A 23,871-nucleotide genomic window follows, 5' to 3' on the forward strand; every position below is an offset into this window, starting at 1 on the left:
ACTTTTAAAAGCAGCAATGCACAAATAGCAACTAGGGCTGATACTGACTGTTCTGCTAAGAAGTGATTTTTTTTCCCCTCCTGGCTGGGACTGGGGTTTGAATTTAGGACCTCTCGCTTGCAAAGCGGGAGCTCTACCGCTTAAGCCACACATCCTGTCTATTTTGCTTTGGCTATTTTGGAGATGGTGTCTGGCAAACTATTTCCCGGGGCTAGCCTCGAACCTCAATCCTTCCAACCTCAGACTTCCAAGTAGCTAGGATTACAGTTGTGACCCACTGGCGCCTAGCTAAGGACTGATTTTTAAATCAGAAGGGAAAAAAACCCATGGATTTCAGGAGTTCTTAAATTGTAAATGGGTTGTGTTCTGCATGTTTGGAACTAAACACACTCTTTCTTACAGAAATATTGGTAAGTCTGGTAAAGAAATAACACATTCCGGGCATGTCATAGCCTGTCCTAAATATGAGGGTAGGGAGAGGGAGTGAGAGCACTGGTAAGAAGTACCTTTTGCTGCCTTTGCTCCCAGCATAGAGGAAGCCAGAGTAAAGGGACTGACTGACTGGCGTCCTAGAACTACAAGTCCCAGAGCTCCGCGGTGCAGCTCCTGGCCGGATGCAGTCTTGGCTCCCAGCATTGCAGGACCGGCTGCCTCGGACTCTGACTTCCCTGCGCCATGGCTTCTCCTAGCAAGGCAGTGATTGTTCCCGGGAACGGAGGCGGGGATGTGACCACCCATGGCTGGTACGGCTGGGTGAAAAGGGAGCTGGAGCAGGTAAGAGGCGCACGCCTTTCAGCAGAGGGAATGAGGGAGGGACGGGACCGAGGACTAAAGTTTGGACAAGTGTCCACCCCACCTCCAGCAGCCCTGTGTATTGTCATTCTTCATCTCTGCTACCCTCTCTCAAATGCCTAGAAGGCTTCCCCAAGGGCTCAGTTGTTAAATAAAAGGAACCCCTTTTAAGTACTACAGACGGAGTCCCCACCCCTTCCCCCATTTGCTATCCGTTCAGATTTGGGATTCCCCAGGTAATTGTACATCTATCTTAATTGCTTCCTGCTCTCAATTCTTAAAAATTTTAATATGTAATATTTAATATATACAAAGAATATATGGAACATTTGTGTGTATTATGAAGTGAATGTAACAAATCACCAAGCTAAAATCTTTTTTTTTTCCTTTTTCTGTGTTGGGTGATCAAACCCAGGACCTCAGACCTGCTGCTACACTGCTGGTCCAGTTAGAACATTGCCATATCTTCTAAATGATCTATATGGTAGATCATTTCCCAGCTATCCTAAAATTTATTTTTCATTTGCTTCATTTTTTAAAAAATATTTTTACAACCCTTGTATGCACCATTTAAACAATATATTGACTGCTTTGTGAGCTTTATAAAAATGGTATTTTACTATATATAGGTTGTCTTGTGCATCTTTACTTTAAAAACCAACCAACCAACCAAAAAACCTCTTCCATAACCCAGAAGTAAGATTGTTTCCTGCGTTGACCTCCAGAATAGGATTTCAGTAGAAATAGAGTAAACACATTCAATAGAATAGTAGGTCTCTGGAAAAGAATGTGGCTGAAAACCATGGGCAGAGCTACAGACCAAAAAGGTCAGGGCTGGAGCTGTCTAAGAGGATGGGATGTCCAACTTTCTGTCCACATTTCTGTATGATGTTTTACCTACTATCTGGAGCACAGTCTACTTGGTTCTAGATTAGTCTGTTCAGAACACATTCACTCATTCTCTCTCTGTATAGATGTATGCCTTAGAGATAAACATACATGTACAAATGCAGACCTATATCTTAGTAGAGATCTACAGAACTGACTGGATAGAGACCTACAGATGGAGTCTGAGAAGTTGTGCATTCATATGGAATTCTCTAGCACTTACTTAACCCACTTCCTTTCATGATTTACTTAATTGATAAAGATCATATCAGGTGTCACACTTCTTAATAGCGAAGCTTTAGTTACAATTAAGCTCTTTATCATAGTTTTTTTTCCCCCCCTCATATCATAGATACCTGGTTTCCAGTGTTTGGCTAAAAACATGCCTGACCCAAGTAAGTTTTAAACTTGTTTTTAAATAGCCTCATCTTGTTGGGTTTTGATCTCACCTCTTTTGGGGGGGAGGAGGAGTAGAAAACAGGAATATCAAGGAAGAGAAACCAAAGGTAAATATATACCTAAGAATAATTAAAACAAGTATCTTGGGGAGGAGGGTGTAAACCAAAAACATGGAAAATTCTAGTAAGGATCAAGAAAAATACATGGGGTTGGAAAAATTTAATTGTGAACTTCAAATTTTTATTTTCCCTTCTATAAGTGTACATTTTCAGGCAGAGTTTATGGGTGTTCCATTTGAGACAAAGGCATCATAAAACCCTACAGCATCTATTTGAGGCCCTAATATTTAAAAATGTAATATTACCCCTTTTGTTCTGGTATGCCTATGATTTGTTGCAAGAAAGAATATATATACACATGAATCTTAGAATACTGTCAAGAGTTTTGACATTTACATTAAAACTTCGGAGTTGTGGCCAGGCATAGTGGCATATGTCTATAATCCCAGCACTTGGGAACAAAGGTAAGAGCACCTCGAGTTTGAGGCCAGTTTGGACTACATACCAGGACCCTGTCTAGAAAAAAAAAAGTTTCAGAGTTGAATTTTATTATTTCCTCAGTATATTTTTTAAAGAACACGGTTAAAAAAAAAAAAAGAGTAACTGTTTATTGAAATTATACATTTGGGTCTTTCAACCAGCAATACCCAAAATCTTGACATCTCTGTCTCTCATTGTGGTCATACAATTTAAGAGCTATAAAGTACTGACTAGTTATCTGTTAGAAAGGTGAGATAGTATGAGACTGAGACTGTCTCTATCAAATGACAGACTCCTTCTTTATCCTGAACCATAGTTACAGCTCGAGAAAGCATCTGGCTGCCCTTCATGGAGACAGAACTGCACTGTGATGAAAGGACCATCATCATAGGCCACAGTTCCGGGGCCATTGCGGCCATGAGGTACGATCTGTATCAAATTGCCACCCACTTTGTGGTCTCCAGCTGTGCTTGCTTGGGAAATAAATGCATATACCTTAAGTTTTCATTGCAGAGGAAACAGTGTTGACCTCAAAAGTGGTAACATAATCTATCTTAATTTCATCCTTGTTTGGTTTGTGGATTGAAAGAAATACATTGCTTTTTACTGGAATGCAGTGATCCTTTTAAAACCTAAGTGACTCCAAATCCCAGCAGCTTCCTGTCTCATAGCTCTGATGTCTCTACCTTCTACCCTTTCTCTTTCTTTCCTCACAGCTAAGTTTACTTACCTCATTGCAGTTTTCGAATGTGCCAAGTACACAACCACTGTGTCATGCTCTCAGGCTTCTACCAGGGACACTGTTTACTAGACACCTGCATGGTTTTCTCATCCTCTAAGTCTTTGTTTCAATGTTCCCTTCTCTAAACACTCCAGATCAGGCCCACCCTACTTGTTCCTGTTTCCTTTATATCTTACTACCTGTAGTAGTTTCTTCATCTGACATCCTATTTGTCTTTCTCCTACCAGTAGAATGGAAGCTCCATGAAAGTGGGACTTTATTCACTGACACTGAAATCCCAGTTCCTAGAAGAGAGCCTGACATATGGTAGATCTCAATAAATACTTGTTGGAGGGTGGCAGCTGTTATTTCCTACCTACCTGTAACCCCAGTCTTTACAGCTGATTCATGGGCTCACCCTTGATGCTCTCCATTAGAACATTACATCTTCCTCATTAGCATATCACATCTTCCCTATTAGCCTAAGGGATAGGGAGGGACTTAGCTGGCTGAAGTAGTCCAGGTTGGGCTTCTTCCATATTTCCTAGGCGGAAGGACAAAGGATACAGTTTTATTTGTATAGTTGTGTATCCCAAGCAGTCACTCAGGATATCACATGAATTACATGTCAGGGAATCTTGTCAAACTCCATACCCTTTAAGCCACGCTGGCCAAAGCTGTGGGAATAATAATGCTTTCAGTACAGAACTACCAAATTATGGTTTGGTCAGTGTAAAAAATGTTTTTAAGCTGGAAGGGGTTGTATAGAAAATGAGATTCCTTCATTATAGAAATCTGTCCCAACTCAAGGCCAGCTGAATTTTTCTCAAGCTATTGGCTGGTAAAGAGGTAAAGATGTGCCTTTAGAAAAAAAAAAAAAAGACCCCTGCAGAATTGTCATCAACTTTCTAAGAACTGATTCTAAAATAATGGGAGGCAAAGAGAAAAATGGATGCCAAAACCATCCATCCCTGTAAGAGTATGGTGGAACAAGAAAGTCATCCAATTGCAGAGGACCACTCTAGATGACCTGTCAATCACCAGGGAATTGTGCCTTTACAAAGGTGAGTGCTGATATCATCTTTGACAAGCAATCAAATTTAACATCACTAATAATGGGACACTGGGTTCATGTGCCCCTTAAGTGATGAGTGAAAAGGACACATTACCTATGCAGTATTCTTGCCAAAAATGTTTACCTAGTCTAATTATGAGAAAACAAATCAAGTTTTGCAGTATATAAGACAAACTAGCCTAAACTCACTAAAGAATGTCAATGTCATTTAGAAGTAACTAAAGAGCCATAAAAACCAAATGCAATGCATGATCCTTGACTGGATCTAGGATTGTGAAACAGTTTTAAAGGACATTTTTGGTGCAATTGGAGATAAATGAATAACAAATAATATTGTTATATCAATGTCAAATTTATTAGGTATAATAATGGTACTGTGTGTGGTTATATAAGAAAAAGGCCTTGTTTTTCGAAGATACATGTAAAAGTAAAGGGTGAAATGTGGCAAACTTAATGAAACTAGAGTGCTTGTTCTTTAAGCTTTTCTGTAGTTATTTTTTTTTTTTTCTTCCAAAGAAACAGTTTGGGGAAAAAAGTTTAGGCCCAAGAATAAAATTCTACCCCTAAATGTTTCCTGGTACAAAGAACTCTTGAAGATTCCTATTCCACATCCTTCCTTAGCCTAGTCTTTGTTGAGTAAGGATAGTCTGCAAATAGTTGCTAGGTGTCTACTTGCTGGGCACTGTTCTAAGCACCAGGAACACAAAGATCAATCATGCCTGTCCTTTAAGGAACTGATGATTATTGGGGGGATGTAATACAAGACAAATGGCTAATGCAATGCAATGTGAAATTGGTAGTAAGAGAGATCTATTTCTGATATTGTACAGTGTTTCTTAAAAAATGGTTCAGAGACCACTTGCATTAGTCACTTGGCCTTAAAATGCTGATTCCTGTACCTTAATCCCAACCCTTTGAATCACGTGCTTTGGGGCTAAGCCTGGGAATCTGTATGTTGACCAAGAAATGCTAATACCCACTAAAAGTAGATGAATGCACATGTGAAAGAGAATGATTACATTATTTTTAATTATAATCTCATCAAGCAGCTAAGGCTGCACTTATAGTCCTGCAGTTTACTTCCTATTTTCATATCAACCTGAATAGTATATTGCACATGCTTTCTGTAAGCTACAATCAGATGAGTTTTAAAGCAGTTTACTGAGTTTTTGGAGTCTGGATTTAACATTATATATTAGCTAACAACACTTTCATCTTTCCAGGTATGCAGAGACCCATCAAGTATGTGCTATTGTATTAGTGTCTGCATACACATCAGACTTGGGAGATGAAAATGAGCGTGCAAGTGGTAAGTCTGAAGGCAGAATACCCAGAAAAGCCTTTCTCCTACACATAGGCCTGCCTGTTTAGGTTATAAAAGACTTACTGTCTTTCAGATAGGGCAAAAAACCAAACCAAAACAAAACAAAAAATCTAATAGCACATGAGATTTTCAATGGGCAGCCTATTTATCCAAAGGTAAATAGTCAGAAATGGAACCAGGTTTCCCAATTCTCAGTTCAGATTAAAACTAAATAGATTTTCATGCATTTAATAGAGTGGTACTCTTTTCCTCTTTGAAATAAAATTTGTTTTACTGGGGAAAGAAAACATGGCTGAAGGTTGAGTGTTGGCTGAGAGCTCACAGCAATAGAGCTGTTTCAAGCTGGTCCAGGATATTAAATCACCTATTTTTGGATAAGTTAGGTATACTTTGAGAGAGGTAGACCTCTTTCCAACCCACAGTCTAGAACTGACTCTTAAAGGACTGGTTTTATTTGAGTGTTTTACTCCCTGTTCACAAGTAGCTATGGTGTCAAGTCTGACAGATCTATGTTTTTAACTCCAAACATAGGCTCTGATCCTTTGTCTCTCTGTGAGGGGCTTCATTAGACATTTTCAAATGTCTAGAATGGAGATTATTCATAGACATTGACAGGTTGTTTTTACTTTTTGTCCATAGGATACTTCAATCGCCCCTGGCAGTGGGAGAAGATCAAGACCAACTGCCCTCACATTGTCCAGTTTGGCTCCACTGACGACCCTTTTCTTCCCTGGAATGAACAACAAGAAGTGGCAGATCAGCTGGGAGCCAAACTGTACAAATTCACTGACCGTGGTCACTTTCAAAACACAGAATTTCATGAACTGATTAGTGTGGTAAAGTCTGTGCTGAAAGTACCAGAATAATCAGGATGCTCCTGTTACTTTGTAACCCAGTAGAGGAGAAGAGTAGTACATCTAGTATCAGTCAATTACTAGACATAAATCATTCATTTAAGCTCTGAAAGTGCCTGAAAAATACAAGTTTCAATGTTCACACAATGTTAGAAGCAACATTTTCATTTCCCTAGAATCTTACTCTTCCCAAATTGCTATAAACTACAGCGTATTTTTCTTACTGATATGGGACAGGATAATTTAGCCACCCTATTTATCCAAAGACAGTAAGTCAGAAATGGAACCCAGGCTTCTCAATTCTCAGTCCAGATTAAAACTATATAGGCTTTCATGTATGTTGTAGAGTAGTACTCTTTTACTCCTTGAAATAAAACGTGTATTTTATTTAGAAAACATGACTAAAGGTCCAGACTGTTGGCTGAGAGCTCACAGCAATAGCTGCTGTGTCAAGCTGACCCAGGATATTAAACTCAAACTTGCACTTTTACACTGACAAACATATCCCCCGACCCCAGGTCCTTCAGATAGGCTGAGAGAGAACAATATATAAGGATGCTGAGTCAGGGATCTCTTGGAATCAAGCAGGGAACTAAAGCACAGCCTATTATTTGAATTCTAACTTGTGTAAAATAAGACTGGTGGGATTAGGGTGATGTAGAGAGTTTATGCGCTGTCAGAATTGTTACCATGTGGAAATGTGACAAGGTATTGCCAATTTTCTGAGTTTTCATATGGTGGTTTTAAATTCAGGAAATATGTATGTATGCACATATAATCCATATGTATGTGAACTATGTCCAATTCATACATATGGCTTATGGCAGCTGGCGACAACAGTATAAATAAAAAAATGTGCAAACACTGCAATATAAAGAACGAGCCATCCTTCTACAAAGTTCAAGACTAAGATAATCAAAGTAAACATGTCAAAGGATGAAAAACATGGGAACAATTTGGATTTTGTTGCAAAGTCTTAAGTATTTTTTAAAATAACATTTCTGTACGTTAAGTTTTGTTCTATAAAGAGTTCAGTCTCTTAACTTTGTGAAGATCTCTTTCAAGAATTATTCCAGGACTTTTCTTCTGATCATACTCCAAATAACAAAATAAACCCTTTTTTCATTTCCCAATATTTTTTTGGCTACTATGTTGCCTGAGTATTGCCTCAAACAATTTCCACTGAATTCACACTTTATGTTGCAGAACCTGAATTTAATGCAGAAATGTGATATCCCAGTTTAACCCTAAAGGGGATGTAGCATGAAAAGCTATTTTTGGTTTCCAAGTGTTCTGAGACAAAGAAAAAGTCAGAAAAGATCCTCTAAACTTGTAACAGTAAGTATTTTGGGGGGATGGGAATTTTGGTAGATATAGTATGGACCTTCCTTTTACTTTATCCATATGGGAATTATGAAGTTACACTGAACATGTGTTACTTTTATACTTAAATAAGACTTAAAACAAAACAACTTATTTGACAAGTTAGTAAAAGCAAATTAGATACATCAGTTAAATAATCTTCTTAAAGAGGCCACTGAGCACTGATTTGACCAAACCTGTAATCAAAGTTTGAGTCTACTTGAATTATTTAGAATTAGTAATTATATTACTTCCTGCCTTGTTTGCCAAAGTTCATTCTTTCAAAAAGCCACAAATTTATAATACAAATAACAATAGTTAAAAAATACAAATAGTTCACAATAATTTCTCTCTTCTTCCATAGGAAAAACCAAAACACACAACTGAGAAATAACTAAGTCTGATATTAAGTTACTGATAAACAATTAAAATTGTTGAGCTGTGCTACCCAATTTGAGCAGTAGCCACAGGTAGCTAAAAATAATTAAAATTCAGTTTTTCAGTCACATGAGCCATATTACAAGTGCTCACCAGGTGGTTAGTGGTTACCTTATTGGACAACAGAGTATTTCCATCATTATAGAACATGCTATTGGACAGCACTGCTCTAGTCCACATATTTTCCATTTTTCCCTTCCCCATAATCTAATGAATAATAGTTTGAAATAGAAGTAACTCCATTTGAAATTATTTTTTTGTGGTGCTAGGGATTGAATCTGGAGCCTTATACATGATAGACAAGCTATATCCCCTGGCCTGAAATTAGCTGTTTGATTAGTTTGCTTAGTTGATCATGGGTATAAATCATTTGTATATAAAATTCATTCATTGCCCAAGGATAATTTACATAACTATTAATTAAAAACCATATACTCATGGACTTATGATTTAATTCTCCATGGATCATTATTAGATACAGAGTGACCTTAATAGACTCTGGGGAACAAGTTACCTAATACTGGGCTTGAGGCATGGCTCAAGCAGTAGAGCACCAACTTTATAAGCCTGAAGCCCTGAGTTCAAACCTCAGTACCATCACCACCACCAAAACAAAAACAGAAAACACCTAATGCCAAATGGAATCAACTATATTAGGATTTCATTTGCAATGTGATTTTTTTTTTGGCATTATCTTGAATTTAGAGCTCCACAATTTATTTTGGTCTGTAGGATAAATAATCCATTTAACAATATAACAGAGTGCTGTATTTTTAAATTCTTTCTCCTTCAGTTAATATTCAGAATAAAAAACATGCTATGGCAAAAAAGTTTGTAGTCTCTTTATTCTGGTGAGGCAAGGAATACTTTTGTTTTAGCCAATGATTGCAAACTTAAATCAATCTCTGGCTATCAAGACACAATATAAAGTCTATATTTAGAACATAAATTGGTTCTTTCTCCCTATTTCTAACTTTCCTTTAAATTCCATTTTCTTGTTAAATAAATGACTGTGCCTCCTTGATAGCTCAGATAGGTCCCAGGAAGGATGGATATTGTTCTTACCATTCCAGCTCACATTGGGAGTGGAAGAGAAACTCTATCTATAGTGTCAGTCTCTCAGATCCTTCTGTTTGGTGTATAATCCAATAGTTAACATGATCTTTGCTATGAAGAGCTCATGTTATCAAATGCTAATTATAGAGGGAGTGAAAGAATTTATCTGATAAAAATTAACTACTGAGCTGGTTTTATTTTACTGATCCCATTTATCTCAAAATAAGTGTTTTGAAGCTGTACTTAAGACAATCTCCAAACTGGTTAAAAAAAAAAAATACAACAGTGAAGGTCCACTGTACAGCAATTTCTGTGCAAAAAACACATCAAATAACTTCATGTTTTCTATATGCCTGAGGACTAGAACTCAAAAGTGCTGTTAGAACTGAGACAATCACAGCTTTCTGCTTATACATGATTTTTTTACAATAGAATAAGAAAAAGGAAATAAATCTGAAACAGGATAAAAGAATGGTCTCTATTACACCTCTTAAAGTGTTAATGGAGGGCAATGGTCTATTTTTAGTTTTAATTTTAGTTAAGTGATTAGACATTGTCTTAGTTCTTCCTTTCTGCAAAACAGAATATCACAGAATGGTGGTTTATGAACAAGAGAAATTTATTTCTCACAATTTTGAAGGCTGGGGAGTACACTGTCTGATGAGGGTCCACTTCCTGCTTCTTATCCTTTTTTATTTTGGGTGGAACGGGGTTTGAACTCAGGGCTTTGCACTTGCAAAGCAGGCACTCTACCACTGGAGCCACAACTCCAGTTCTACTTCCTGGTTCTTATGTGGCTGTCTTCTCTGTGTACTCAAATGGCAGAAGGAGCGATAGAAGAGCTCTTTGGGTCTCTTTTCTAAAGGTACTAATACCATTCATGAGGACTTTACCCTCATGATTTATCACCTCCCAAAGGCCCCACCTCCAAATGCCATCACACCGGGGACAAGATTTTAACATCTGAATTTTCTAGTGGTGATGAGGAACACAAACATTGCAGACATGAAATAAGAATCCAGTGTGAGAATCAACTTAGGTTGAGTTCTTTTCTGTCAAAGGATTTAATCAATAACCACTACTGTTATAAATATTAGTCTCACTAATTTGCTTCCCATACACTAGCTTCTTGGATTCTGCTTAACGTGATAAAAGTTTCTATTAAGATAAAGGGTTATTATCCTCAGCTGGACAAAATTCTGCTAGATGCTCTGGTTCTTGTGTTGATAACCTAAACCAGTTAATGCTTTCTCGAGCTTTGAAACTTCTTTGTCTTCAAAGCCTCCTCCCAATGTCCTCTTTCCAATTAACCAACTGCACAGACTGTGAACCCAAAACCTGTTCAGTTCAGGGGAGGGGCAGCATTGCATTAGAGATAAAACCCCAGTAGACCCCCAGCGGGGACGCTAGGAGTGCTTGCTTTTTGTCTGTGGCACACCCTTCTGCAGAAGTGAATTTTGTCTTGCTTGTTGACTTCTGAGTTGTGTTGTCTCTCTCTCTCTTGTGACACCCCAATATCTTAAAGATATTTTTAATATCTAGGGAAAATTTTAGCAAAGAATACAACTGAGTCAGAGTGAAACTTAGAAGACTAACAGAAGGAACATGAAATAAATGAAAACGATCATTAATATTTATGCACTAAAAACATATTCTTGATAATAGTCATCATTTGGAATTGAGCTGAGTATGGTAGCATAATACTCTAAAGAACACTGATATAAGAAATAGTGTAGAAAAGGAATGTTCCACTCTCCCCAACTCATAACTCAAGTTTGTGTACATTCCTGTACCTGTTACTCCTGCCTTCACCACTTTTAATTTCTTCTCAATGAAACCAGAGAAAATACAAAAGAGAAATGGTGGTAATGACCTGATATATAAAGTGTCCAATGAAGACCTAAATAAATAACTTTAAAATGAACACTTTTATGCTCCAATCATTACCATAGTACTTGGCAAATACAGGTTTGCTGGCTTTGTTTTCCTTGAACCATCAAAAGTCTTGAAAACTTCAAATGATATGGTCTTTCAGAGCTTCAACGTATTTTATTTCTTGAAGAATGAATCTCACTATTAACCTTACCTATTTCATATTCTGTTGGCTACTCTACAAATATAAATTTAGTCTTCATAAATTAAAAAAATATGTTTTCATAGCAGCAAGTCTGTAGCCATTATTGTGAAGGAGATTTTCAAGGAAATGATGTTCCATCTTGAATTATTTTCTCTCAAAGTGACTTCAGTTGCAAAATGTCAGTAAAGTTCATAGTTCTCTATTAAAATTCAAGCCACTCTGTCATATAAATGCAGTTAGATGGTGAAATCTCACCACCTTCATGGCAGTCATCAAAAACCTTTAAAACAAAAGTTTATATTCAAAATGAAGTTTTAAAATATCTCAAAGTCAAAATTTAAAGCAATATTAAAAAAATCTTTCAAATTAAAAGGGATTAGGACTATATTAAGAACATCTTGTAATAGTGCCTGCTTTTGTGATCTTTCAGTTAGTTAATGGGAGGGGCCTTTCTATCCACTGGGTAAAAGGATATTAGCAGGTAGCATAGGAATGGAGGAAGGAAGTCCTATAAATGTGGATGAGTTAATTTTGAATAAATGATTATTTCATTTTTAGCTACCTTCCTTTTTATGAAGGAGGCTAAATGGAATTCCACTGTTAGCTTTTGGTCTAGGAGTTGCAGCCAGGCAGAGAGCTTAGGCATATCGACAAAGGCCAGTATAATGAAACGGGGCAGACTAACAGCTCAAGAACACAAATGCCACGAGGACTGGGAGCATCTCTTGCTCTGTTTTGTAGCCTTAGTACCTCCAGTTCACAGATGGCACTCATAAACTACTTAGGAATAAATGAAAGTGCTAGGGCATGGTAAGAATTATTTCTGGGATTGAATCCTAGTAGATACTTAGATCTGCCTAAGCCTAAGTTCCCTCACTTTTTTTTTTTTGAACTGGATACTGGAGAATTGAACCTGGGGCCTTATGCATGTTAAGCATATGCTCTGACACTGCTATGCCCCCAACCCCAAGTTCCCTCACTCTTTAGGGCAAATAACACCACTAGCTCCAAGGACATGGGGAGTAAATGAAACCACAAATGAAAATCATTGAGAATAGGCGTGGCCATGATAGGTTTGCAACAAATCTCATTTTTCTCCCTACTTAGCCCTCATCCAAATGTCCATTTCAGGGCTAAGAGCAGAAACCACAAATGTCCTTAATGTGGTTATTCAAGAAAGAATGTAAGCACTTATTAAAGGTCCATTCATTAAGGGTATGTGGAGATTTGACTGACTCTTGGTCAGCCATAAGAGACTGGGGAAACAGCTGTGCTTGCTCTATTTCTCTAGTTACATTTTCTCCTGATGGTAGTCAAGGGTAAAGAGAAGTTGTTTTAACTTACTGGGCAGAGTCCACAGGGTGCCCGGACCAAACCTGTGGGTGGGAGGATTGGATTGACTGCTCTGTACAGTTTCATGTGTCCATCTACACTGCCGACTGTGCCCTCTTTTGCAGCTATAATAGTCATCTCCACTTTCCCATCATAAATAAGTGTATTCAAGATGGTTTCAATGTCCTCCATGGACAACTCGACCTATAAAAGGATATAAAAGAAAGTATGCATAAAGGACAAAGAGATACTCTTTTGGGGAGTGCTATAAACAGCAAAGGGAAAAATCATTTGAAAAAAATCACAAACAGTGAACAATGGTCCAAGTTGTTTAGCACAACCCATGGAAAGGCTAGAGACAGAAGTCTAACCTCATGCTGAGTATGACACTTTTGGATATCTTCATTATCATAAGAAAAATCTAAGAGTCTCATAAAATAACATTTCTTTGGCAGAATTTGATGGAGATTCTTAAAATGCTTGAGCAGAAAGATACTTTGCACATATAACAATCCAAGTTCCTAGTTCTTTGTCAATGAAAAATCTGGGGCCCAGGAAATGAAAATGATTTGTTCAAGTCCTACACTGGCTTCTTGGAAGTTATGAAAAGCATCAGTGTCCCTATGTATAGGTCTTCAAAAGGAGGCAGATACCACTACTTACAGCTCATAAAATAAACAACTGATGGCATGACTGATATTTTGCATACATGCCCAACAGTACATATATGAAAGAGTCAAGAACTTATCAGAATAAACTTTTGATTTTGGGTGGTGAGATGTAGCACTAGTCTGTAATCTAATGATATATGTCTCTAGCACAAGAATGGTTCAGCCAGTGTCCGATGGCAGTGACTGCCCTTGCCTAAGGCTTAAGACAGTGTTGTCTCAAAGTGACCATTCTGTTCATAGCTCTCACCTGAAAAAAAGGTCTGGGTCCACACTGGGAACACATTGTAAACTATATCCTTACGATGAAGAATAGGTTTTATACGAAAAGGTAAGAAAGTAAGTTCAGACCTTACTGATCCCCAATTCACAGATATATTTCCATACTTCATGTGATGAAGCAAACGAACTATTTCTTTGTATCATTGGATTCTGTTTACTTTCTCTTGCTGTTTCTGCCTATAAGAGTTGAAACATAAAAGATTTCAGCAAGAATGTTAGTGAATGTTTTCTGAATGCATTTATACTGAGTCAAACCAACAGCAGACTATATTTTGTTTGGTAAAAATTCCCAATTTCAGTATTTTTAATTTTATAAAATATGATATACAAGAACAAACATCTTTTATGAAGTAACTTTTAAAAAAGAGCTTGTAGTGATATCTCCTCAATTCTGCCTCACCTTGGTCTGTAAGAATTTGAAACACTGTTGGTTAAGCACCTCTACAAATTCAGATTCAAAATCCTGGTCACTGTACCAGGCTCCACCAGTCACAGACCGGTCTGGCTGCAGGTTGTAGAGCATATAAACTTTCTTTTTGGAGGCCTAGGAAAAAACATGCACAGTTCAGGTAACAGTTTTCAAAAACTAAATGCTTTTAAAAATAAATCTTACATTCTAGACCAGTTTTAGATATACAGAATTATTGCAAAAAGGTACTGATTTCTTGAACTTGTCATTATGTCTACAGTTAAGGCAGTCTTGGAGGAGGTGGGGACTGTGCCTTTAACCTATGAGAACTGCATTGCCACCAGCACCCACTTCACTTATATGACTGTTCAATTCTAGTAGCTATGTACAGTAGGATCAGAATGCTTCACCAGGACTCTGATGTGAAAGAACTTCATCGACTCCAGTACAGCACTCCTGTACATTTCCCTTTACCTTTAGTTTTACAGACACTGCTTATTTCTAAGTCAGCATCTTATACATTTACCCCACTTATTGAGGTTGTTTCCTACAAGCTATAATACATTGTTTCTTTTGTTACATTCTACCCTGGGATCCCCCTAACTCCTAAATGACTTAAAACATTTGTACACATTAAGATTACTCATTGTGTTGTAGTGTAATGTAGGTTTTGACATATGCTTAATGCTTATGTCATACAGAATAGTTTTGCTGCTATAAAAATATCTCTTGTGCTTCACCTATCCAATTCTCCATTCTCACCCTCAGGCCCTGGCAACCACATATCTTTTTACTCTCTCTGTAATTTTGCCTATTTCAGAATGTCATCTAGTTGGACTCATGCACTACGTAGTCTTTTCAGAGTGCCTTCTTTCACTGAGAAATATGCATTTAAGATTCCGTCATGTCTTTTCATGATAGCTCAGTTCCTTTTATCACTGAATAATAATGCAGTTTGATGATAAAGAGAAAAAATACCAGTGTAGTGTAAGAGACACTCTGCCAGAACAGCGATCTTCCTCTGACATACTCATTAATGTGCCCCAAGTACAAAGAGCAGTGCATGGCACATGCCAAACACACAATAGATATTTATTCAACAAGTAAGCTAATATGCTAAGATAAGTATCTCACAGATCACAAAACTAGGAAAAGTGTTCACGACTCCAGAATTTCTTTACTGAAGAAAGTAGTTTTAGAATTTGGAATGGGTAAGACATTAAGAGCTAACTAGGCAAAAAACAGCATCTACAAATCAGTCTAATATGAACTGATTTTTTAAAGTCTTGTTGGACTAACTGTTTTAAATCACAACTAGATTAAAGAATAAAAACTCGAAATACATTTCAGACAACATATATAAGTGAATGCTTGCTTTGGCAGCACATAGATTAACATGGTCCCTGCATAAGGATGACATGCAAATTCATGAATTGTTCCATATTTTTAGCTATCTTAAACAAACAAAAATTTCTTTTTTCAAAAATGGAGGGCAGGAAGGTAAAACAGGTCCTGCCTGGGGAATGGTACCAGTGGGAGAGGGAGGATATAAGGAAAGGGTGAAGAAGAGTATTTTGGAAATGTTATGGGCTTATATATGAAAACTGAAGAAACGAGACCTGTTAAAACTATTCTAAGGAGGAGGAAGGGGAACACAAGAGGACAGAGAGAGTGAATTTAACTAAGATATATATTAAGCACTTTTGTAAATACCACAATGTACCCCCAGTACAACTATAATAAAAATAAACAATAAAAAAATAAACCCAGCTTAGTTAGAAAGTTAAAAAAAATTAAGTGAATATTCAGAAAACTACTCACTGCTACAGACTTAACAGCTTTGATAAGCTTTTTACTTTCCAAATTCTTTAGAATTTTGTTGATTTCTGTTAATGGCAAGTTACTTTTATATCGTATATCTCTACTCCATATTCCTATAAGAAAGTAAAATAAAGTAAGTTGAACTATGGTGTTTATAGATTTTTGTTTCTAATTCTATAGCTGAATCTCATTCCTAAACTATCAAAATAAGCTAACGGCAAATCCTTATATTGTAGCTAGACATTAGTGGGGCACCTTAAAAAAAAAAAACAGATGAAAATGACATTTTTATTAAAAAATGCAAAAAGAAAAAAAGACATTCAAATGTTGTTGAATTAACTTACATCACCTTTTCCATAAAATCTTTTACCCTAGTCTCTTGTTTTCTTCTTCTTTTTTTAATGTGATACTGAGGCTTAAACTCAGAACCTCACAATTACTAGGCAGGCACTCTACCACTTGAGCCACTTTGCAAGCCCCAGTCTCTGTTTTCTGATTTAGGTCACTTTAATTTAGGTGAGGATCAACTGCCATTCTCAAGTAGAAGCAAAAAAATCCCTTTTTAGCTGAGTGTTTGAAAGCATGTTCATTCCATTATTTATACCATTATTTATACCATACTATCTTGTGAAATGGAAAAAGGAAGTTGGTGGTTCTTACAGCTACCAAAAGCCTAATGTGGGTAGCCATGAGTTTTCTTTCAAAGGAGGAAGTAAATGCTACATGTGGAAAGGGAATGTATATAAAAATAATTTTGCTTAGCTGGGTATTGTGGTGCACACCTGTAATCATAGCACTTGGGAGACAGAGTCAGGAGGACTTCAGAGTTCAAGCCCAGCTTAGGCTGCATAGTGAGAGCCTGTCTCAAAAAACAACAACAAAAATTTTTATTTTCTTTCCAATGTAGAAACATGAGAAAGGAAGATTTTTTTTTTTTTCTTTTTGGGAGAGAATAGCTTTCTCTTAGGACTATTTTTAAAAATATTATATAACTAGTACATATAAAGTTAATTATATAATTTCTGAGTACATCATATTTTTTCAAGCTAGGATCAATGATTCAAATGGATCCTAAAGCATATTAACTGCAATCTTGACACAGATTTTTTTTTTAAGGGTCTCACTGTGAGACCCAGGCTGCACTCAAACTTGTGATAACTCCTACCTCAGTCTTTCAAGTACAGGTGTGTACCACCATATCAGTTTGAGCCTGTTCTTCAAGAGGGAGAGAAGGGGAAGTGTAGCTGTAGTGGGACATATATCAAAACACTGCTACACCACACTAAGCATAGTTCTGGCCCTTGTAAAACCAGAGAGGTATTATTATCCACAACTTATGATAAAGAACCTAAGACTTACAAAGTTTAAGTAACTTATTCAAGGTCATTGCTATGGTTTAATGTGTACCCCAAATTTCATGTGGTGGAAATTTAACCCCAAGTCATATGTTAATGGTGTTTGTGATGGGGGGGATCTCTGGGAGTGCTTGGAAGCTTGTGTCATCCATTTTGTGCATTAATAGATTACTGAGTAGATGGCTCTGTTGTAAAAGAAAACTCTTGTTAGGAATGCAGCTCCATGGTAGAGCACTTGCCCAGCATGTGGGAGTTGAATCCCTAGTGTTACAACAAACAAAAACTTCTAAAAGTGAACTCTCTTACTAGCTTGCTCTGTTTCACCATGTGATACCACCTTAGCACTCTACAAACAATCCTTTCCAGCAAGAAGGCTCTTAACTTGATATAGCCTTTGATTTCTAGAACTCTAAGAAATAAATTTATCTTCTTTATAAAATTACCCAGCCTGCGATATTTAGCTACAGCAACAAAAAACAGACCAAAAACCTTAAGTTTTGAATACATAGTTCATTCAAGTGGCTCAGAGTTCAGAGGTTCAGTTCCTGCTTCCCTTAAGACAACAATGCATTCTTCTTGGTTATCCTTCAGGCATGTGTATGTTGTATATGTATGTTTTATTCATTTCTCCCTATTTTACACAAATGGCAGCAGTACATACTACATACTAAGCTTCATCCTGAGAAGCTGGGATCTCAGTCTTTATACCTAGAACCAAAATAATGTTTTCAGTTGACTCCTTCAGATGCTTACCTTTATTTCCTGCATCCTCTATGATTTGATACACTAGTTTTTCTTGGTTATCTGATCCCTTCATTTTACTGCAGGGGAATAAAGCAGAGTTTTAAAAGGAAAGGGGAAAAGATGTCTAATAATCTACATAACTACTTAAATGAATTAGCAGACAAGGTCATCACATTGACTTGTTCACCAAAAGAAGGGCTTACCTTAAAAAGAATGAGACAGAGCTGTATGTACCAACATGAAAAGATGTCCAAGATACAGTAAGTGAAAAAAACAAGTTACAAAACAGTATGGATAGCATGACCCCATTTTTGTTTAAAAAACAAAAAAGAAAAAAAGATTATATATGAATATAGAGTATATAAATATATAATCATTTATGAGTATTTATATATATCTAGAAGAAAGGATATATACCAAATTTTTAAGAACTATTACTCTGTAAAATGGAACATATGACAGAAAGCAGTCATGATACGCAGGACAGATTTACATTATGCTTTGTTTTGTTTTTTGAGACAGGGTTTCACTATGTAGCCACACTGACCTCAAACTTTTGATTCTCCTGCTTCAGGCTCCAAGTGCTGGGATAACAGGCGGTGTCACCATGCCCAGCTACATTGTGCAATTTTGTATTAGCTTTTATCCTAACACATGCATTACTTTTATAATTAAAATTTTCTGAAAATTAAAAAATATAGGCGCTTACCCAGCATTCTGAGAGTCCTTTATTCTATATAAAAGGCCTGTATTACTCCTTAAGAGATCCAATTGACCCTAAAGTTTTTTTTAAATAGAAAATAGGAGTCAATTATTTTGGAGACATGTCAATTGCAATGTTAAAACATTTTTAATATTTTTTTATTACAGACTAAAATATTCTCTCCTACATTTATTTGTCAGTGTCTCACTTGAGACTACAGTTTTTACCTATATGTCATATATAACATATTTTTCTAACCTTAATTATTTATCTCAAAATATTCCAAAATATCAATACTGATACTTTGGTATTACTAATATTGGTTGGTTACATGGCCAATGCATATAAATTTTAAAAAAGCAGCTTTGGAATAATACATAAAAATCCACATTCAAATCCAAATAAACCCAAATTATATATAACATAAACATAATAAAAACAAAATTTATAAAATTAAAACGTTATAAAATTAAACCGTTATAAAATTATAAAATTAAAACGTTATAAAATTAAAACGTTTAGTCATTATAGCACAATGACTAAAATTATGTTAATAGTAACATTTACTAATGCCTAATTTTTATTGTGTAATATGAAATTAGGCAGAAATGTCAATAAATGAATAAGAAGTTTATAGCAGTATCTATACATAATGAACCAAAAGTGAGATAAAGCATGTCCTCTCATACCTCCTAATTGCCTTGGGTCTAAGAACCCAGATGGCTATACCATTGGACCTCTGGCAGTTCTGGGAAAATGTGACTTAGAGGGGGCCCCATTCCTATGTGTTAACACTGGAAAGACTAATAACTTGGAATGGTATTTATACACTGGATGAATTGTGGCACCCTCCCTTTTTCACTCAGTCCCACCAAATGGCAAAGTGTGACCACAAATTGAGAGCTCCATTCAGTTGTTTATCCAGCCTAAAAACATTACTAAACACCTGTAATGTGCCAGTTGTTATGACAGTTATTTGGGGGTACAAACAGAATTTTTTTTAGTACTGTGGATTGAACATAGGGCCTCACACATGCAACAAGTGGTCTACCATTGAGCTATGCCCCTAGCCCCAGAAAACATGAATTCTAAAAGGGAAACATACAACTAACTTCAATATTCTCTGGCTGGCATTAAGAAAGAAGTAAGGGTGGACAGCAGTCGGAGAAAAGATGATGGGGGCTCGGGGTAGCTTCCTGGAAACAAAAACAGAGCAGAGACCTAAAGGGTAACAAGGAGTTTATTTATGAAGAAAGGAAATGCCCTTCTGACAGCATGAACCCAGGTCCTGAGTTATGAAACAGCATGATGTGGCAGGAAACCAAAACCAATGTTTCCTCTGAAACTTAACTTTTGAGGCAGAGTGGGGAAGAGATAAGTCTAGTGAGAAAGGCAGGGTGGTAAAACTAGGAGTATGGATTTGAATCTCTAGTTTTGATGGGTTTTAGGTGTGAGTGACTTGATCAGACTTGTTCTTAAGATAGCTCAGTCTTGGACTGGAGCTGTGGCTCAAGCGGTAGAGTACCTGCTTTGCAAGCACAAAGCCCTGAGTTCAAAATCCCTCCCCCCAAAAAAATATCAGTCTGGGAGCGCTGAAGCAGAAAGAGTCAGGTAGGTCAGTTAGGATGCTACTGTAAGAGTTCTGGTAAAATCCAAAAGCCTGAACACAGGCAGAGGTAGGAGAAATGGAGATGAAGTGGACAAATTTGAGCATTATTTAAAAGATAAAACCAGCAATCCTTATTGATTTATTAATAATTACTCCTTTGTTCAAAATTGTTTAACAGCTCTACCACTGACTACAGCCTATAGCTAATAGGACTGCCAGTGGGGGTTGGAAAGAGGGAGGCATCGAGGATGATGTTGATCAGAAAGAAAAGAGCTAAGAGGGAGGTCAGAGGACAAAAAGGAGTACTAGCTGCTATCACGACCTCCCAGAATCCTTTCCTTCATTCTTCTTGGAGCCAGAGACCTTTCCATGGCAAAACAACTAGAATTCACCAACACTTCTTTTTCTTTGGGCTAAAACTGGGGTCAGCAATCTGGCCCATTTTATTTATTTTTTTAAACAAATACAGTTTTATTGGAACAGAGCCACACCCATTTATTTATTTATCAGTCCATGGGTGCTTCTTGTTAAAATGACAGAATTGAGTAGCTGTGACAGAAACCAGATGGCCACAGAGCCTAAAAGATATTCTATCTACCACTTTATAGCGAAAGTTTGCCAACCCCTGAGATAGAAGGTTGAAGAGAATGGTTTAACAAAAGATTCACTTGTCTCCAAATATCCATAAAGTGATCCCACAAAACTAGCAGATTTAAAAAGCAAATCAGTCATTCTGATGAGGCCTAGCACAGAACTACCTTACCCAGTTGCTAATAAAAACAAACTGAAATGCTCTCAAGAAATGTGAGCTTTGATGATGGGGGAAAAGAAGGAGAAAAAAGTAAATTTAGAGTACAGGGCACTATTAGATGAGTGTTTTTGGAAAGGTGGAAAGGATGGCAATAGGGTCCCAGGTTCTTAAGGAGGAAAAAATAGGTAAGAGCAAGGAGAAGGGCTTCATTGAAAACTCCCACTGCAATGGCTCTGGAGGCTGAGGCTATACTTCCTCCCAAAGGTTCAGTAGTCCTGACACTCAACTAGACTTCTTTCTGTCTCTTGAAAAGTTCAGTGACACTGTGAAGAGTGAGACTCTAAAGAATGTGCTCTGTGATGACTCACAGAAAAATCAGAGGGGAAATATTTTACAGAAAATGGCCCAACACTGGCAGAGGAAGTAAATAGAAGGTAAGAACAAACTATGCCCATATGCTCTCATATGTCAATTAGGTTCATAAATACAATAGTTATAACAAAATACATTCATTTTACTCATCTTGTCAAATGGTGCATAACTATTTCCTTTTTCAATTCAGGCAATCTAAGCTATTTCCTAGTTTGGAGTCTTATTAGTCACAACCTAACATACTTTCTGGTTTTATGGCTACTGTATTCTTCAGAGAAAAAAAGAAAACCAACAGGTCCACTAGAAAGACACTTTTTAAAAGGTTATCATTTCATGTGATTATGGAGGGTGAGAAGTTCCATAACCTAAGCTTTGCAACCTGGAAACTCAAAGTCAGTGGTATAGATCAAAGGCCTGAGAACCACAGAGCCAATGATGTAGATCCCAGCTGGAATCTGCAGGCTTAAGAAGCAAGAATGCTGAAGGTACAGACTGATGTCTGTGTTCAAATAGGTAGAGAATAAATTCAACTCTTCTCTATCCTTTTGTTCTATTTAGTCTGTCAATGGATTGGGTGGTGCCCATTCACTTTGGGGAGGGCCATCTACTTTCCTCAGTTCACCTACTTAAATGCTACTATCTTCCAGAACACCCCAGAGACAATGTTTACCCAGATGTCTGAGAATCCTGTTTCCCAATGAAGTTGACATGATAAAGTTAACCATCACAACTACATAATAGGAGGCAATGAGAAATTACATGGAGTAGTTGAATTCACCTTACCATGGACAACAGTCTATTGATGGCCACTGCCCGTTGTTGGGCTTCTATATGAGGCATTTCATTCTGAATTACTTGGTCTGTGATTCCATGCGGGAACTGGTGGCATAATTCTACAATTCTAGAAACAAAGTTATTAACAATATAATTTATGTTTGCTTGTTTCAAGAGACTCTGTGTGTCTGTTGGGGGTGGGGAATACAAAGAGAACAGTTACATATTAAAGGTGAGACTTCAATTTTCTTAGCTGGAATAAGTTCAACAAAAGTAAGCCAAAAATCTTTCATCAGGAAGCAAATGCAGACACCTCTGGTGGGAAACCAAAACTTGTTATGGTAATTCAGTTTAACTATGAACCGTTTTTGGAATTATCGCTACCAAACAAGTTCAAGTCTTGTCTTACAATCAATAAATATGTTATTCATAACAACCTGAGAAAGTTGGGCTCTTTTAAAACTGTGATACCCTAGAAATAGCAGTGCACTGGAAGATTAAATAACATCAAGAGAAGCTTCAGGGCACTCACTGAAAGCATTTGGCTTAATATTGCTTTATAATCACAAACTGAACCCTAATTGGCCTAAGCGTTCTGTTGTGGAGTTCCTTTGGCGATAAAGCAACCCTGGATTGGAACATCTATCCACAAGTACTACGGGAAAAACGCACGTTTCTTTTCAGGGCCCTGATTGCCAGGAGGTAGGAAGGGCATCGGGCCTGCCTGGGTGCCAGTCTCTGGCCCTGCTAGGCGTGTCGGAGGCCAGGCAGGCCATGGGCACTCAGGCACACTGCTTGCTGAAACAGGATTTCTGTGCTTGTGTTTTTCCATAATTATATTAGCAGGTGTGATTTTTTCCTTGGGGAAGCAGTTTGAGGGGGAGCGCCATGGCTGTGTCCCCACCCGCTCCACATCACTGTATGCCGGCAAAGCCAGTTACCTAAAGTTGCAACCTTCAAATCTTCCTGGAACTTAACAGTTCTGCTCTCCCGGAATGGGTAGCAACCAGAACCCCGCCAATCGCTTTCCGGCTTGCTCTCCCAACCAGCCTCTCCCTTGGAAATGGGGTTCGCTGCACAGTTGACCAATCTGCGGGGAGGACTGGAGCCGAAAACTGAGTCTCACTGGTTTACCTGTTTTCTATTTCGACTGGATCCGCGTCGGGCGGCTGCACCTTGACCTTCACCTCAGCCATGAGTGCGCAGCTCCTGACCCTGCAGGAAGAGATATAGCACGAAGCTAGCTGGAGATGATCCCCGGGAGCCCGCAAACTACAGCGCCATACTCGGGCGAGGGGCCTTTTTTCTCGTGTCGCAGCTGGTCCTTCCTTGTCTTCTGCTTTGAGGCGGCCAAGCCGTGCCCGCTCAGTCCCACTCACTCCCGCCGCTAAGGGCTCTAAATTTTCTTGTTTAGAATGTCAGTGCCTATCGGAGAAAAGATCCTGGTTTCCTCGTGCTGAATAGGGGCGCTACCTTTCTAGTATTTTCCAACTTCCGTGTAGGCATATTCTCAGATGCCTACGGTG

General features: G+C 37.7%; 2 protein-coding genes and 1 pseudogene across 2 annotated transcripts; 2 read left to right on the forward strand and 1 right to left on the reverse strand.

Moving 5' to 3' along the window:
• The first annotated feature begins 606 nt into the window (after positions 1 to 606).
• Rbbp9 (RB binding protein 9, serine hydrolase) lies at positions 607 to 7,727 on the forward strand. The gene is made up of 5 exons (XM_020154194.2): positions 607 to 774; positions 2,033 to 2,075; positions 2,935 to 3,040; positions 5,638 to 5,723; positions 6,378 to 7,727. The coding sequence occupies exons 1-5, from the start codon at positions 676 to 678 to the stop codon at positions 6,602 to 6,604; spliced, it is 561 nt and encodes a 186-aa protein (XP_020009783.1). The 5' UTR covers positions 607 to 675; the 3' UTR covers positions 6,605 to 7,727.
• A 1,324-nt stretch (positions 7,728 to 9,051) lies between these two features.
• Positions 9,052 to 23,765, reverse strand: Polr3f (RNA polymerase III subunit F). Its single transcript, XM_020154182.2, has 9 exons — positions 23,480 to 23,765; positions 22,355 to 22,472; positions 18,846 to 18,913; positions 18,146 to 18,213; positions 16,038 to 16,150; positions 14,208 to 14,351; positions 13,877 to 13,984; positions 12,870 to 13,061; positions 9,052 to 11,805 (listed from the first exon to the last, which is right to left on the reverse strand). Exons 1-9 carry the CDS (start codon positions 23,539 to 23,541, stop codon positions 11,728 to 11,730), a joined length of 951 nt encoding a protein of 316 aa, XP_020009771.1. The 5' UTR covers positions 23,542 to 23,765; the 3' UTR covers positions 9,052 to 11,727.
• On the forward strand, positions 15,570 to 15,664 carry LOC141423666 (U6 spliceosomal RNA; annotated as a pseudogene).
• Positions 23,766 to 23,871: the final 106 nt, after the last annotated feature.

This window comes from Castor canadensis, chromosome 5 (assembly GCF_047511655.1).
Source record: "Castor canadensis chromosome 5, mCasCan1.hap1v2, whole genome shotgun sequence".
Taxonomy (NCBI): Eukaryota; Metazoa; Chordata; class Mammalia; order Rodentia; family Castoridae; genus Castor; species Castor canadensis.